The sequence below is a fragment of the Gracilinanus agilis genome, chromosome 1 (assembly GCF_016433145.1).
Source record: "Gracilinanus agilis isolate LMUSP501 chromosome 1, AgileGrace, whole genome shotgun sequence".
In the NCBI taxonomy this organism is placed as follows: Eukaryota; Metazoa; Chordata; class Mammalia; order Didelphimorphia; family Didelphidae; genus Gracilinanus; species Gracilinanus agilis.
Window position 1 is genome coordinate 401,879,636 of NC_058130.1, and position 17,044 is coordinate 401,896,679.

The window sequence follows — 17,044 nt, forward strand, 5'->3', positions numbered from 1 at the left end:
TGCCTCGTATTTTCTATGTATATTTTGTTCCGTGTGGTTTTTCTCCACATAATTTCTCTTGCTCTAAAGACAAAGAAGCAGTACGGTGGTTTAGTGGAGAGAACATGAGATGATCTGTCTTTATATTGAGGTTCTAACTCTGGCTTTCCATAAGCTAGTTGTGCAAACTTTGACAAGTCACTTCGTTTCTTATAGCCTCTTAGTTTCCTCATTTATAAAATGAAATGGTTTTAAGTACTTGAACTAGGGTTCCTCTTTTCCAGTTCTAATGCACAATGTATGATTTAGGCTTTCCAGTTTGCCTTGTGTGAAAATATGTAAACTCATTTTATTTTTGCCATTGTGTAGCGAAATGCCTAAAATTCCTAGAGTAGCAGAAATACATAATATGGTAATACAATTATTAGCTTTTCCATCAAAACCTTGTAAAAATAACTTTTACCTGGCATCTGTAAATGTAAGTATAGCTTTCTTGAAAAAGTTAAATATCACACCTGAATATTTTTTCACCTTGAGTCATTTTTGTGTAATTGGCTTAAAAAGTTATAACTAATTATTCTAAATTTCCAGGACAGATTTTGGTTGGGTTCTTCCTAGAATTTTATGTTTTAAATAGTATTTTTTTCAGTTTTTCATAATTTTTGATGACAGCTAATTTTTATTATGCCATTTGATACTAAAGTAATTATGAACCAACATGGAACTTTGCAGCAATTGAATATGTTGTCCAAATAAGATTTAAGGAATAATCAGTATATATATTTACAGTGAAACTACTTCAAGTTCTGTTTCTACTTAGATACTTTTTCTGTAGTCCCATGATCAGTATAAATAAAAATGCTAGCTTGAAGATCCAATTTTGGCCTCAGAAATCAGTCTTCATATGATAAAGCTTCTTCTTATCCTATAAACTTCTAATTCCATCCAAATTGAATTCATTTCTCAACCAGTAATCCTAATTATAAGCAGAATTCTAGACCTGATGGAGACTTTAGAGACCATGTACTCCCTTTCCCTTATTTTATAGATGAGAAGACTGAGGCCCATAGAGGTCAAGTGCCTTGCCATTTGTAAGCAAGTATGTATATACTAATTTATTTATCTAAACTATGTGGAAGAATAATGAAGAATTATACCCTAAAACTTCCTTCAGACTAATTAAAGAAAAGGGTAAGGCAATAAGCAATGGTAGTATAGGGAAATAGGATGGGAAAATTGAAGAAGTAGAGAAAGTACAGTAGGGAAATGAAAGCAATGTTCATATTCTAATCTCCATTGCTTCTTCCTTTGTCGATCACAGTATAATAAGGTGTGCCACCATATGGGACCAAAGTAATTGGCCTACCTGGATGTGAACCTGCATGCTCCCTCAGATGTTTTTTCTAGGAATCATGAACTGCCTAAAGTAGCATCATTTGAACATTCATAAAATACATACCATCCACCTCCTCTTCATCTCTTTAATGTTTAAGACCAGACAGTCATTCAAACTAGTGATTGTATGAAAGTGGTAAAAATGTTGTGTGAAAATTGGGGAAGATATCCCTTGCATTAAGTGGGTAAGGAAAAGGTAGGGGAAAATGAATAACCAATACAATACATTGAGTTTTAAATAGACTTTCCCCTTGCGCCTAAAAGTTAGAAAGGAACATTTGAGAAGAATAGAACTGTTGTATAGAAGATAAAATTTGTTTTAGCTCATATCTCTCACCATCAGAGGGACAGATGGTGAAAATATTGAAGTACTCTTTCCATTTTTTTAGTGGTCCCATGTTTGCATTTCATGCTATTCATTTTTTATTTATTAAACTATTTCATTTATTTATTTACTTATTTAGGATATTTTTTCATGGTTAATGATTGATTATTTTTTCCACCCCTCTTCCCTCCCCCCTCCTGGAATGATGAGCAGTTCCACTTGGTTATATATTTTCATGTCCTTTAAAAATATCTCTTGGTGTTTTGGAAAACAAAAAAAATTTTGGCCAAAATATCAATTACTTATTAATACAGTTATGTTCATGTAAGATCATGACTTTTAGGAAAGTTTATTACTCCCAACCATCCATTTTAAACTAAATTTTGGATTTCTAAAATACAAAATAAAAAACAAAGCACTTCAAGGGGAAAAAAACCAAATCTAACAACAGGACAGAGCTGAGGGATCCTACTGCTGGACAGCTCAAGAGGTACACCAAGAAAAAAAGGCCTGAATTCCTGAACCTGTTGAGTTTGAGGGTAAGGAAGAAGGAGAATCCCAGGACCCCTCCCCCACATGCTCTGCTGAGTCTCCAGTGGCTCCTGGAATCTTTGGGCAGGCAAAGGCACTAGTCTGGAGAGAGAGCCTTGTTGGCACCAGGCTCAGGACATTGAACACAGACATAGGGAGGGCTCTAGAGGAGAAAAGCAGAGAGGGCACTGTAGTCCTAGCAGTGAAAAGGCTCCATTGTGCCCCCCCTACCCCCTTCCTTCTCTGGAGGTATTAGCCTCAGGGCACATCAAGCTCTACAGATCAATCCCTCCCTGGCTTAATCCCATCAAAAAGACAGATAAGAAGTCTTCAGAGGGCAGGGAAACTCCAATACCCCTTCCCCATAGACTGTAGAGAAAGTAGCTACAAACTTCTATTGCCAGCTGGGGAAGATCTTATATCAAATCGCATTAAAACAATCTACTTAATCTAATCAGCCATCAGAGCAGAGAAGGCACAGAAGGGAAAGAAGGAAAAAATATGAGTAAACAACAGAAAAAGAAAAAAGAAATTTCAGTTGACAGCTTCTTTACAGGAAGTGAAGAGCAAATGAAATAGAAGATGATCAAGGAACTCCAAGCAAAACCAAAGAAACTCCAGTGAATTGGACACAGGCTTTGGAAGATCTCAAAATTCAGTTAACTCAAGAACTCAAAAAACAATCAAGAGAGGCTGAAGACAATTGGAAAAAGGAAATACATGAACTAAAACAAGAAAATAGTGTCTTGAAAGCCAAACTTGACCAGCTGGAAAAAGAAACAAAGAACGTGAAAGATGACCTACAAAGAAAATCAGACCAGAAGCATAAGGATTACCAAAAAGCCGGGGGTGAAATTAAGTCTTTAAAAATCAGAATACAACAGCTAGAAGCAAATGACTTCACAAGGCAGCAAGAATATATTAAACAAAATCAAAAAAATGAAAGAATTAAGGAAAATATGAAACACTTCGTTGACACGTTCACAGATCTTGAAAATAGATCCAGGAGAGACAATTTGAGAATTATTGGTCTACTGGAAGATCATGACAAAAGGAAAAGCCTGAACATAATCTTACAGGAAATTATCCAAGAAAACGGCTCTGACATTCTCTATTAAGGGGGAAATGTGGAAATTGAAAGAATTTACAGATCACCTCCTACATTTTAATCCACAACTAACAACTCCCAGCAATATTATAGCCAAATTCAAAAATTACCAGACCAAGGAAAAAATATTACAAGCTGCTAAGAAGAAGGTATTCAGATACCAGGAAACCACAGTTAGGATAACACAGGATCTGGCTGCATCTACATTGAAGGATCAGAAGGCATGGAACCCAATATTCTGGAAAGGAAGAGAACTGGGTCTACAACCAAGAATCAACTATCCAGCAAAACTGATTATATATGGTCATTTAATAAAAATTGAAGACTTCAAAGCATTCATAAAGAAAAAACAGGACTTAAACAGAGAATTTGCTGCCCAAACACAGAACTCAAGAGAATCACCAAAAGGTAATTAAGAGAGGGGGGGAAAAACCAAAAAACCATAACCTTTTCTTTAAGGGACCCAGTAAGTTCAAATGATTTGTATCCCTATAAGAAAAGATGATATCGATGACTCTTAAAAAATGTTATTATCAATAGGGTAGCTGGAAGAAGTATACTCAGAGGGAACAGTGACAAGCTGTATAGGATGAAATGGCAAGATATATGTGTGTGTGTGTGTGTGTGTGTGTGTATAAAACTAGAGGGGAAAAAAAGAAGATAATATTGAGAGAAATGGGAAAAGAGACAAAATGGAGTAAATTTATATTCCATAAAGAAGTGTGTGGGGTGGAACAGGGGACAGGACCAAAAACACTGGAAGGGTAAAGAGGTTGGAGAGAGGAAATACTTAATTCTTAAGTGCATTGAAATTAACTTAAAGAGGGAAGAACAATCAGACCCATTGGGGCAGAGAATTGATGAGTGCCTTATAGAGAAGTAGAAGAGTAACAAGCTGGTCAGGGAAACAATATTAGGGAGGGAAAGAGCGGGGTGGTTAAAAAAACCCAAAGTCTCCAAGAAAAATATGAATTGCTCTCAACCTCCTCCCCCCAAATTAATGGAGGAACTCAAAAAGGACTTTTTAAATGAAATAAAAGAGGTAGAAAAAAATTGGGAAAAGAAATGAGAGTGATACAAGAAAATTATGTTAAAAGAATCCAACAACTTGGCAAAAGAGGCACAAAAAATACTGAAGAAATTAATATCTTAAAAAACAGAATAGGCCAGTTATTAAGAGAAGCACAAAAATCCAATGAAGAGAAGAACTTTTTAAAAGGCAGAATTGGCTGTATGGAAAAAAGAGGTACAAACATTCACTGAGGAAAAGAACTCTATCAAAACTAGAATTGGCCAAATGGAAAAGGGGTTACAAAAGTTCACACTAGAAAATCTTGTCTTTAAAATTAGAATTGGGGAAATGGAGGATAATTACTCCATGAGGTATCAGGACACAATCAAATAAATTCAGATGAATGAAAAAATGAAAAAAAATGTAAAATATTTCATTGGAAAAATAACTGACTTGGAAAATAAATCCTAGAGAGATAATATAAGAATTATTGGAATACCTGAGAGCCATGATTAAAAAAAAAAAAAGCTTAGACTTCATCTTTCAAGAAATTATCAAGGAAACCTGCATTTATATTCCAGAATCAAAGGGCAAAATAAAAATGGAACTGTAAGGGGGAAAAAGGGGTCTTTGGGTTGAATATATTAAAGATTGGTCGCTAGAGGATTGAACAATTATCAATCCTCAATTAAGAATAATCTTAAGTCAAAATTGACTTTTATGGAAGTTTATTTACAATTAAGAAGAGAGAGAAAGTAAGAAAATTAGAGAGAGAGAATAAGATAGGATAAGTGATCTAACCCAATGAGTAATTTACTCTGACCCCTGGCTCAAACCAGGCAGATTTAACTAGTTCTTGATTGGAAACGGTCTAGCCTTGAGCCTAGGGCAGAGGCCCAAAGGCCCCAGAAGCATATGAAGCAAAGCTTCAGTCACAGAGTCTCTTTGAAAGGAAAGTTCCTTAAGAGAAGTTTAGGAAGATTCAGTCTTACCACTCACCATGTGGAACAGTCTCAGTCACAAACCAGCTGAGCTCCCTCAGGTCCCCTTCACAAAACCAGAAGCCCTTTGACTCACTCAACTCTCTCTTTTTAAAGGGGTCACTTATGCGTCACTTCCTGTGCCTCTGTCCTAGTTTGTGTATCTAATCACAACAGAATCTTCTTTTAGGACTGCCTAGAGGGCAGTCAGTTCATTCTGATTTGTTACTCATTCTAACACATGTGGGGTGCGGACCTCCCTCACTTGTGAATCAAATGGTAATGTTTACATCTTTGGTTATTAAATCTAAGGAAAGACAGGGTAGATTTAATCTCATTATCACAAAAGAAATCCCAAAAGTAGTAGAGCTTCTAGGAATATTCTAGCCAAATTTCAAAACTCCCAGGTCAAGGAGAAAAAGTTACAAGCAGCCAAAAAGAAACAATTCAACCATCATGGAGCAACAGTCAGACAAACACAAGATTTAGCAGCTTCTATAAAAGGTTAGAGGGCCTGGAATATTATATTCCAGAGGCCAGAGGAGCTAGGACTTCAACCAGGAATCACTTACCCAGCAAAAATGAGCATAATCCTTCAGGGGGAAAATGAAATTAAAAAAAAAAAGTGAAATAAAAGCCTTTCAGACATTCCTGATGAAAAGGCCAGAGCTGGATGGTAAGTTTAAGACTCAAGATGCATTTTTTTAAAAAAGAGAGAAATCTAAAGACACACAATAAACAAGATTAAACTGTTTATATATCTTCATGGGAAGATGATTCTTGTAATTCCTATTAATTTTGTCATTATTAGGGAAGTTAGAAGGAGTATTCTAAAGGTCAAGGATATGAGTCAAGTATGATGAGATGTTGTAAAAATAAAATAAAATTAAGGCATGAAAAAGAAGAATGAATTGGGAACAGAGGGAAGGGAGAAATAGAATGGAGTAAAATATCCCACATAAAAGAGGCATGAAAGAGCTTTTATAGTGGAATATGGGGAAGGTGGGGTATGGAATACATGAAACTTATTCTCATTGAATTGGGGGAACAACATATTCAATCAGTAGGATATAGAAATTGATATTACCATATATGAAAGTAGAAGAGTGAGAGATAAGAGAAGGGGGAGGTGAGGTGGATAGGAAAGAGGGCAAATTGGGAGAAGTGGTGATCAGAAACTAAAAGGGGAAATAGGATGGAAATTAATACACTGTAGGTATAATGGTGCAATGGTCATTCTCCAATTAATGAGTGGTCAAAGGATATGAACAGGTAGTTCTCAAACTAATTAAAGCTCTTTGTAGTCATGTAAAGAAAATGCTCTAAATTATTAAGTAATTAGAGAAATGCAAATTAAATTCCACCCCATACCTATCAGATTGACTTTTATGAAAAGGAAAATTAGAAACTTGGAGAGTATGTGGGAAACTCGAGATACCAATGCACTGTTGGAGGAGTTATGAACTGATTCAATCATTCTGGAGAGCAATTTGGACCTATGCTCAAAGGGCTATAAAATTGTACATACCTTTTGACCCAGCAATACCATTACTAGGTTTGTACCCCAAAGGTGAAGGACTTATATGAACAAAAATATTTAAAGCAGTTCTTTTTGTGGTGGCAAAGAATTGGAAACTGAAGGGATACCCATCAATTGGGGAATGACTAAGTAAACTATAGTATATGATCGTAATGGAATACTGTTGTGCATTAAGAAATGATGAGCAAGAGGAGCTCTGGAAAACCTGGAAAAACTTCCCAAACTGAAGCAAAGTGGAATAAAGAGAAGAACATCGTACACAGTGACAGAAATATTGTACATTGAACCATTGTGACTATAACATCCAAAACAATCTCAAAGGACTCATGCTAAAAAATGCCATCAGTTTCCAGAGAAAGAACTGATAAATCTGAATCTATACCAAAGCAAACTCTTTTCACTTTCTTAATATTTTTTGTTTGAATTTCCTTCCACAGAAGGATTAATATAAAAAACTGTTTTACATATTTGTACATGTAAAAATCTATATGAGGGTTGCCTACCATCTCAAATAGAAGTGGAGGTTGGGGAGAAAGAGAATTTGAAGACTCAATATTCTTTGAAAAAAATGTTAGAAACTGTTTTTACACATAATTGGGGGAAAATTAAGTAAAATTTAAAATAAAATAAATAGTAACAATTTAAATAAGAATGTATAGATGGGGGCAGCTGGGTAGCTCAGTGGACTGAGAGCCAGGCCTAGAGACGGGAGGTCCGAGGTCCAAATCTGGCTTCAGACACTTCCCAGCTGTGTGACCCTGGGCAAGTCACTTGACCCCCATTGCCTACCCTTACCACTCTTCTGCCGTGGAGCCAATACACAGTATTGACTCCAAGACGGAAGGTAAGGGTTTAAAAAAAGAAAAAGAATGTATAGATAGTTTTCTTAGAAAACATGAGGAATAGCTCTTTGAAGTAAATGAGCTAAAGTTTTCTTTCACAAAAGAGTAAGTATTTTCTTAGCTTATTCTTGACTTATGGCAGATTATTACTGTCATAGAATCTGAAGATAGACACATCTGTTTCAATCTAATATTTATTGCTAGCTATATGTTTTAAGAAACAACTTAATTTTCTAGCCATTATTTTCATAAGTGGCTTCCAGAGAATGATGAAAACCAGAAAGGTAATTGTAAGCATTTTAAAAGTGAAAAAACCCTTAATGGTGATTTTCTCATATATTTCAAGGATAACTTTTTTAGATTAACTCACTCTCAGAGTCATTGATCTACATAGAAATGCAAATTAAAACAACTCTGAAGTGTGACCTCACACCTTTCAGATTGGCTAATTGAGACACTACTGCATTGTTAATGGTATTATGAACTGAATTCACTATTCTGGAGAACAGTTTGGATCTATGGCCAAAGGGCCACACACCTTTCAATTCAGCAATACCACTACTGAGTTACCTATTTGTACAAAAATATTTCTAATTGGAAATTGAAAGGATGCCCATTAATTAGGGAATGGCTAACCAATTTATATTATATGATTATAACGGAGTACTCTTTTGCTATAAGAAAATGATAAATAGGTAGATTTCAGAAAAACCTGGAAAGAATTACATGAACCAATACAAAATAAAGTAAACAGAACCAAGAGAATATTGCATATTGAAACAGTAATTTTGGGGGCAGCTGGGTTGCTCAGTGGATTGAGAGCCAGACCCGGAGACATGAGGTCCTGGGTTCAAATCTGGTCTCAGATACTTCCCAGCTATGTGACCCTGGGCAAGTCACTTAACCCCCATTGCCTAGCCCTTACCACTCTTCTGCCTTAGAACCAATACCTAGTTTTGAGTCTAAGACAGAAGGTAAAGGTTTTAAAAAGAAAAAGAAAAAACGAAAGAAGAAACTGTAATTTTGTATGATCAACTGTGAATGACTTTGTTATTCTCAGCAATCAAAGATCTAAGACAACTCCAAAGAAATCATGATGAAAAATGCTTATCCAGTCCCAGAGGAAGAACTAATAGAGGCTGAATACACATAAAAACATATTATTTTCCCCTTTATTTTCTTGTTCTTTTTTTTATGTGTGTCTTCTAAAATGTATTATATATGATATATACAATATATAATGTATAATATAATTTAGAACTAGTTCTATAACTAGTATGGAAATATGTTTTGCTTGATTATACATATTAATCCTATATCAAATTGCTTACTGTTACAGGAATAGGGTAAGGGTAGTAGGAGGGAGAACATTTGGAACTCAAAATTTTAGAAAATATGTTAAAATTGTTTTTACAGGGTAATTATTAAAAAAAAACCAATTCATTTGTTTTCTCTATTTCAGATAGCACTGCTTTTCCCTCTTCAAATCCACATGCTTTCCAGATTAACTTTAATAGTTTGTATACAGCCCTATGTGACCAGCAGAAGTCTGATCAAGCAACTCTTCTTTTGTATATGTTATTGCATCAAAATAGTAATGTGAGGACATACATGTTGGCTCGCACAGATATGGAAAATCTTGTGAGTATCATACTGCATCTTTCATACTTTGTCTTTTGAAACTATTTTGAAGTATAATTTTTTTAATAAAAGAAGATAATTATTTTAAAGCACTATTACTGAGCATAACTTAAATATAAGGATATTTCATGATGTTAAATAGCTGGAGTTTTTTTGTTTTTGTTTTTGTTTTTTTACTGTTTTTGTCTCTTAAATTATATGGCCATGAAGGTATTACCTCAATTAAGTTCTATGACTCAGTGCAGATAAAATATAAAATAAAAATAATTTGTCTATATTTATTGAAATGTTTCAGATTTAAATGAATAAAATAAATACAACTAGGATGAGAAAGAAAACAATAGAGTGGGGGGCGGAAATCTGTATATCCTGTATTTTGGATCAGATATATTGAAAATTAATAAGATCAAGAGCTATTTTTTTTTTAAAACCTTTACCTTCTGTTTTGGAATCAATACTGAGAATTGGTTCCAAGGCAGAAGAGTAGTAAGGGCTAGGCAATGGGGGTTAAGTGACTTACCCAGGGTCACACACGTGAGAATAGATTTCAATCTACGACCTCCTGTTTCTAGGCCTGACTCTCAATCCACTGAGCCACCCAACTGCCTCCCAAGCCATTTTTTAGTGGAGAAATTATCAGATCATATAAGCCAACAGTTCTCAAAAGAAATGAAAACTGTTAGTAGCTATATGAATGATTGTTCCTAATATTTAGGGATAAGAAAATCTCAATTCAAAAATAACTCTGAGTTATATAACCTATTAGATGTATGTTTCCTTCTATTGAAACAACCCAACTTTTGTTTTGAGATAACTTTCATATCTCAGTATATCTGTTTTCCTTCTTACCAAGCTTGGTCATAAATAAAAGACATAAAAATATATGCCCTTTTCTTGGTAGAGATGGAACATTGCATATATTGTTAGACTTTATTTTTATATCCCTTAGTTTTTCTCAATTGCTTTTTTCCTTCTTGTTTAATTCTCTGTAAAATCACGATTATGTCCATAGATGTTTAAAAAGAGTTTGACCAAAAAAAAAAAAAAAGAGAGATGACTTAATAACCATCTCTGTCAAAAACGGTAGAAAGCATTGGTATAAATGGACCTTTTCTCAGTAAGGTAACATTTATGTAATAGAGAAATACCATTTAAAAAAAGCGTTCCAGTAAGATCAGGGGTAAAGCACAAGTGCTCATTGTCACTATTATTTAATAAAGTAGATGTAGAAATGCTATAGCATTTGCTATAGCAATTCATCAAGAAAAAGAAATGGAAGCAATTAGTACAAGAAGAAACAGACTTTTACTTTGTGTAAATGTTATTATAATCTGTGTAGTGCAAAGATGTCATACCTTAATTCTAATTGGGGAAGCAGATTGCAATGTATTTGTGATATGTTTAGTAAAATAAAAATATAATGTGTTGATTTTTGTTTTTTGTTTTTTTTACGTCAGTATGCAACTCCAGGGAGTTTCTGTTTTGAGTGACATCACTAATGTAGAGAACCCAAAAGAAATGTAGAGAACCCAAAAGAAATAAAAATTTAATTGAGACAATAGCAGTCTTGCTTAGTCTAAAAGAAATTGACATAAATTATTAGTATTTTTGTAATTTTTCAATAAAATCCCAATTTTGGAATTTTGGAGTAGTTAAAAGAGAAATTTCATTCAAAATAACTGGGAGAATACACAATGTTTGGGAGTCTTTCTATTAGGACACCACAGAAATAATATCAATATAATTTCAAAACACTTTTCAGAACTAAGGGTAGACTATAAACAATCAGATAAATATTAATTACTTATGGGAATGCCATGGCAATATAATAAAAATGATAATTAGGGCTTAAATTAATTTACATGTTCATATTCTGTGCCATGCTAATCCATCTACCACACAGGATTACTTTACAGCAGTGGGGTCAAACTCAAATAGAATTGTATTCCTAATTGCTGTATACTGATTTAGAAAACCACAAATTAATATCATCTGTGTTTTATTGTATTTTAGTTTATTTAAAAAACATTTTCTAATTATATTTTTATCTAGTTTCACCTCACTTGCTCTTTTCTAGGCTGCCCTAAGTTTAAATCATATGCTTTGTAGTGCTGCAGTAATAATAGTAATAATATTATTCACCTAGAGGGGAAAAAAAACAACTAAAAAAATCTCTAGAGAAAAAATGAAAAAATTTAGGAAGGAGTTACTTGTACCAGATTTCAAACTATAAAAGAAGTCTTTTCCCAAAAACCAAAATGACCAAAACACATAAATGAATGGTTTTCAAGGCTATTAACAAACTTAGGAAAAACATTTTCCATATAACTAATAAAGAGATGCATATTAAAGGAGTTCTGAAGTTCTGCCTCATTTTAATCAGACTAGCAAAAATGACAAGAAGAATATGACAATTGTTGGAGAAACTGTGTAAATACAGTCTTAGTAATGGATATTGTGAAGACATTTTTGGAAGACCAATGCATAGAGGTGCTGTGTGGAATCAGGATGACTTCAGTTCAGTCAAACACTTGCTAGCCATGTGGCCCTGGGCCATGTCATTTATCCTACCTACCTCTAGGAGGTAGTTTGTATTTCTGTAGTTTGAATCTTTATCGAGAGGTGGATAGTATGTCTTATTATTAGTCCTCTGGAATCATGGTTGGCTATTATGCTTGTCAGAGTTCCTACATCTTTCAAAGTGGTTTGTCTTTTTATTATTTTTGTCATTGTAAAAATGGTTATCCTGATTCTGCTTACTTCACTCTCCATCCATTCATATAAGACTTCTCAAATTTCTCAGCAACTATCCCCTTAATTATTTTTTCTTTTTTAAGAATACAGTTGTATTCCATTACATATTATTTTACTTGTTCATCCATTTTCTTTCAGTTTCCAATTCTTTGCTACTTCAGAAGTCTCTATCAATATTTTTGTATATCTTTTTAGTTAGAATTAGTTTTACTTAGGACTAATTTCTTCCTGAATCTACTTCCCCTCTTTTCCCCTCTTCTCTCTTCTATTTTTTCTTTGTTTCCCTGTTGAATGAAATATATTTCTGTCCTCAACTCTGTATTGTGTAGTCTTCCCTTTGTTCAATTCAGATAGAGTGAGATTCAAGGTTGCTCTTACTACCGTTTCCTTCTTATTTGTATTGACCTACTTGATTCTCTAGTTATGTGACCTTCCTCACTATTTCCATAGTAGAATATTCCTTTTTCCCTCTCTTCTGTTCTTTCAGAACCATTAAATAATAATGGAATCATTCCCACAGTTTGTTAAATTGGAATTCCGTTATGATTCCTGATGATTTTAGGGTTCAGAGATGACACATCATACCTCCCAATATCAGAATATAAACACTTTATCCTGGTTCAGAATTTTGTAATTTTTTATTCATGTTTTTTTTAACATTTCTCTCAAATCTTATATTTAAACTTCAAAGTTTTTATGCAGTTCTAGTCTTTTTATCAGGAATGTTTAGAAGTCTTCTATTTAATCAAAGATCCATATTTTCCCTGTAGGATAATACTCAGTTTTTCTAAGTAAGTAACTCTTGGCTATAAGCCTATATCCTTTGCTTTCTGGAATGTAGTATTCCTAGCTCACTGCTCTTTTGTCATTATGGCTTCTAAATCATGTATAATTCTTACTTTGAATCCCCAGTAATTGAATTCTTTTTTTTTTTTTTTTGGCTGCTTGTAGTATTTTTTTCCTTTGATCTAGAAGCTCTGGCTTTTGACTCTAAGAGTTCTGAGAATTTTTATTTTGCTATTTCTGTTCAGGAAATGACTGGTATATTCTATTTTCACTTTGCCCTAAGAAATCTAAAAGATCTGGACAGTTTTATGATTTCTTGAAATATTTGTAGGCTTTATTTTTGGTAACGGCTTTAAGGTAGTCTAATGATTCTTAAATTTTCCCTCCTTAATTTAGATTTCAAATCAATTTTTTTTTGGTTCTGTTATTAGATTCATCACATTTTCCTCTGTCTCTCCCCTCTCCTCCCCTGCCCCCCCAGTCTTTTGACTGGGATGATCCTTTTCCTTTGAATTTGTCTGTTGAGTAGTCCTTTCACCATAATAGCTTTTTCTGTTGGAATTCTTTTTCTCTCATTTTTCCAGTTATTTCCTGACTATTTATGTTAACATGCTTTATACACTTTTTTTAAAATTTTTTTTTTTTAATTTTATTTTAAACCCTTAACTTCTCGGTATTGACTTATAGGTGGAAGAGTGGTAAGGGTAGGCAATGGGGGTCAAGTGACTTGCCCAGGGTCACACAGCTGGGATGTGTCTGAAGCTGGATTTGAACCTAGGACCTCTCATCTCTAGTCCTGGCTCTCAATCCACTGAGCTACCCAGCTGCCCCCACTTTATACACTTTTAAGGGAGTTTCTTGATTGGTTCTTCTGCTACTTTCTTGGAGTATTGAGTTATTTGAAGTTTGCTGGATCAGCTCAAGCTGGGGACCTCCAAAAGATTTCCATAGACTTGTGGGTGAGTTTGTCCCATTGGAGTTTTATTAGAATGCTGTTGGACTCAATCACCATCAGTCAGCTAGGCTGCTGGTTCTGAATAACTGAACTATGTGACCCTTTAGTCTGGAATTTCTTCCTTGCTTCTTCTCCTTCAGCCTTTAGAATGTCAAAGAGGTTATAACTGAGCTCATAGTCTTGGAAGTTGAGTTATATAGTTGCTACTTGCTTTTGATTTTGCTTCTTGCTCATTACACAACCTAGGGCCCATTATTCTGTTTATCCTGGATAGCCACACTTAAGTGCTTGTACAACCTTTAGTCTTACCAATATCAATGACCCATAACTTGGTAATGAGCAACAAAGTTATCTGTTGGCACCTGTTCCTGACCATACACAAGTTTAGTTCCCTCTTTGCTGAACTAGAGACTTCTCTTGTTGTGGCATATTGCCCCTTCTTGAGCTAGAATCTTCTTCACAGCTTGCTCTTAGGAAGACCCCATCCCAGGGTTGGCTATTTGTTTCTTTTATGTTTCCTTGGCCTTGAAAAGTGATTCATTGTGTTTATGTCTTGGACTTCATGATCAAGATTTGTCCAGTACAGTTTCAAGACCTCAGTAGATAGGGTGCCAGACCTGGAGGGGAAATTTGGCCTTAGATATTTCCTAGGCATATGACCTTGTGCAAGTCACTCCTATTTGCCTTGCCCTTGCTGCTCTTTTGTCTTAGAATTCTAAGACAGAAGGTAAGGATTTAAAAAAAAAAAAGATCTTAGGGGAGTTTTTGTGTGTGGTTTGGATAAGGAGTTGGGAGAGAATTCAATGTATTTCTTTTTTATTTGCTCCTCCTGGGCTGCCATTGTTATTCACTATTAAAAGTATGTATGTATATACACAAGTACTATGTAGTTACTTAACATTCTCTTAATTATCACTCAGAAGAACTTCTAACTATTCTGCCTATACTCTTGCTTGAAGTTACTATATTAGTATTCATTTATCAAACATTTACATAGCAACTATGTTTGCAGAACAAGATAAACAAGATATTGACCTTTTTCTGAAAGAATTGGAACAATATAAGCCAGCTGCTTTGCATTGATATTTAAGAATTCCCTGTTATATTTTTCAAGGTGTTAATCAATATCATAAGATCATACATAGGGTTAAAGATGGAAAGGACTGTAGAAGTCATTTCGTCTATTCCTCTTATTTTACAGAAGAAACTAAAAGCCAGAGACTAAATCACCAAGACAATAAGATTGGGTTTTGTATTCGTTTTTAGTGTTTTCTAGTAGTGTTAATTCCACTGGACCATGCTTCTTCCTTCAGTTAAATCCCTTTTAAAATCTTTTCATTGTTTGTTAAAGTAATAACTAACATTTATATAGCACTTGTATGTCAGACACTGTGATAAAAACTTTATAATATTATCTCATTTGATTCTCACAAAAACCCTGGGGTAAGTGCTGTTACTATCCCTATTTTACAGATCAAACTGAGAGGTGGTTAAGTGAATTATTCAGGGCTATATAGCTAGTAAATTCTGGATTTGTGAGACTGGATTTGAACTCAGGACTTCCTGATTAAAGGCCCTGCACTCTATTTATACTTTTTAATCTAAAAGACGTTTGGGGCAGTTTTCCCTCCTTCTGGTACCTATCTTTTTACTTTATTCTTTAACTTATATGTAGCTACCTTCAGATACTTTAGTTATAAAATGCTTAAAATTCAAATTATATTTAATTACCACAGAAAAAACATGATTTTATTATATATTGCCATGCAACCTGTGTGCTGCCAATAGTATCAATTGAACTGGACAATGATTTTTAGATCTTCCCAGTTGCATTAAAAACCTACAATCCTTGTTTTCTAGTTATGATTTTGCATTAACAAAGAAAAATATATTTGGATTTTGTAGTCTCTAAGATGACTTAAAGAATCACATCATTCTAATATGTTAATTATAATAACAGAATATGATGCATATTGCCACGGGGACTAAAAAAATTATGTGGATCACAATGTGACCTTGTCCTTAGAAGTACCAACCCAAATCAATCACCCTTATTTGACATTTCAGGTCAGATTCTGAGGGACACAGTAGTCAGTTTACTGCTCTTTATAGATCAGGAAGATAAATTATTTATCATGCTAACTTTGAAGTAAAAAAATAATTTTTTTCTGTTCTATTATAGTGGGCAGTTAGTGGCTTTGACTGAACCACTATCTGCTAATTTTACATTTTTAGAAAGCTAGATTTTTATATAGACAAGTCAATCAAAATCAATTCAATATATCAACAGACATTTATTGTTTATTAAGCACCTGCCACGTATCAGGCACACGTGATAAAAAGCAAAAGCAAAAATAGTCCTTTCGCTGTGAGGAGCTTATTTTTCTCTAGTGGGGGAGCCAGTATCTATAAATCATTACATACAAGATAAATACAGAGAGATGGAAGATAGCTTCAGCGGGGAAGGATCTGGGAGCAGCAATGGGAACTGGAAGAGACTTCTTAGAAAAGGTACTATTCAAGTCACTTCTAAAAGGAAGCTAACCAGTATTTTCCTTCAGGGAGTTTACATTCTCTTAAAGAAGACAATATATAGAGAATTATTCTTCCTTTCCCTCTCTCCTTTCCCTGCTCTCTCCCTCCCATTCCTGTATCTGTTTACCTATCTCTCTGTATTCCTCTATCTCTGTCTGTCTCTGTATATGTAATATACACACACACACACACACATATATATGTAATTAAAAATTTTCGATTCTGTGATTTCATTAGTCTGAAAAGTTCTTGATAAGGAGCTTTATCTACCAGTTCTTATTTGCATATGTTCTGTGCTCAAATCTTAGTGACTCATCTGTCATTCTTCATGTTGAGCAATTTGACAAGTGTTATACAACCAGTATGTGTCAGAGGGATTACTAGAACACAGATCTTCCTGAGTTTCTGGACAGCTCCCTATCTACTATACTGTATAGTCTCACATTGTGAGCAGTGATGATAAGAGAGGATGCTAAACACTATAAGACATCAGGAAAGACTTCTTGTAAAAAGTTTATTCTTCAGCTCTGAGTTTTTTTTTTTTGGGGGGGGGGTGGATCCACAAGGGATTTTGAGAATAAATTTAAATATCTCTAAAGTAGTTAAATAAAAGGTAATAAATCGAGAGGGAGGGACTAGCAGCTTAGGAGATAAGGAAAAG

General features: G+C 34.3%; 1 protein-coding gene across 1 annotated transcript in view; it reads left to right on the forward strand.

Annotated features, from left to right (window-relative positions):
- Positions 1-17,044, forward strand: part of DYM (dymeclin) — a 600,877-nt gene that overhangs the window by 185,359 nt on the left and 398,474 nt on the right. The window contains exon 10 of the mRNA XM_044664772.1: positions 9,175-9,353. Within this exon, the coding sequence (XP_044520707.1) occupies positions 9,175-9,353 (179 nt within the window). The remainder of the gene's footprint in view (positions 1-9,174; positions 9,354-17,044) is intronic.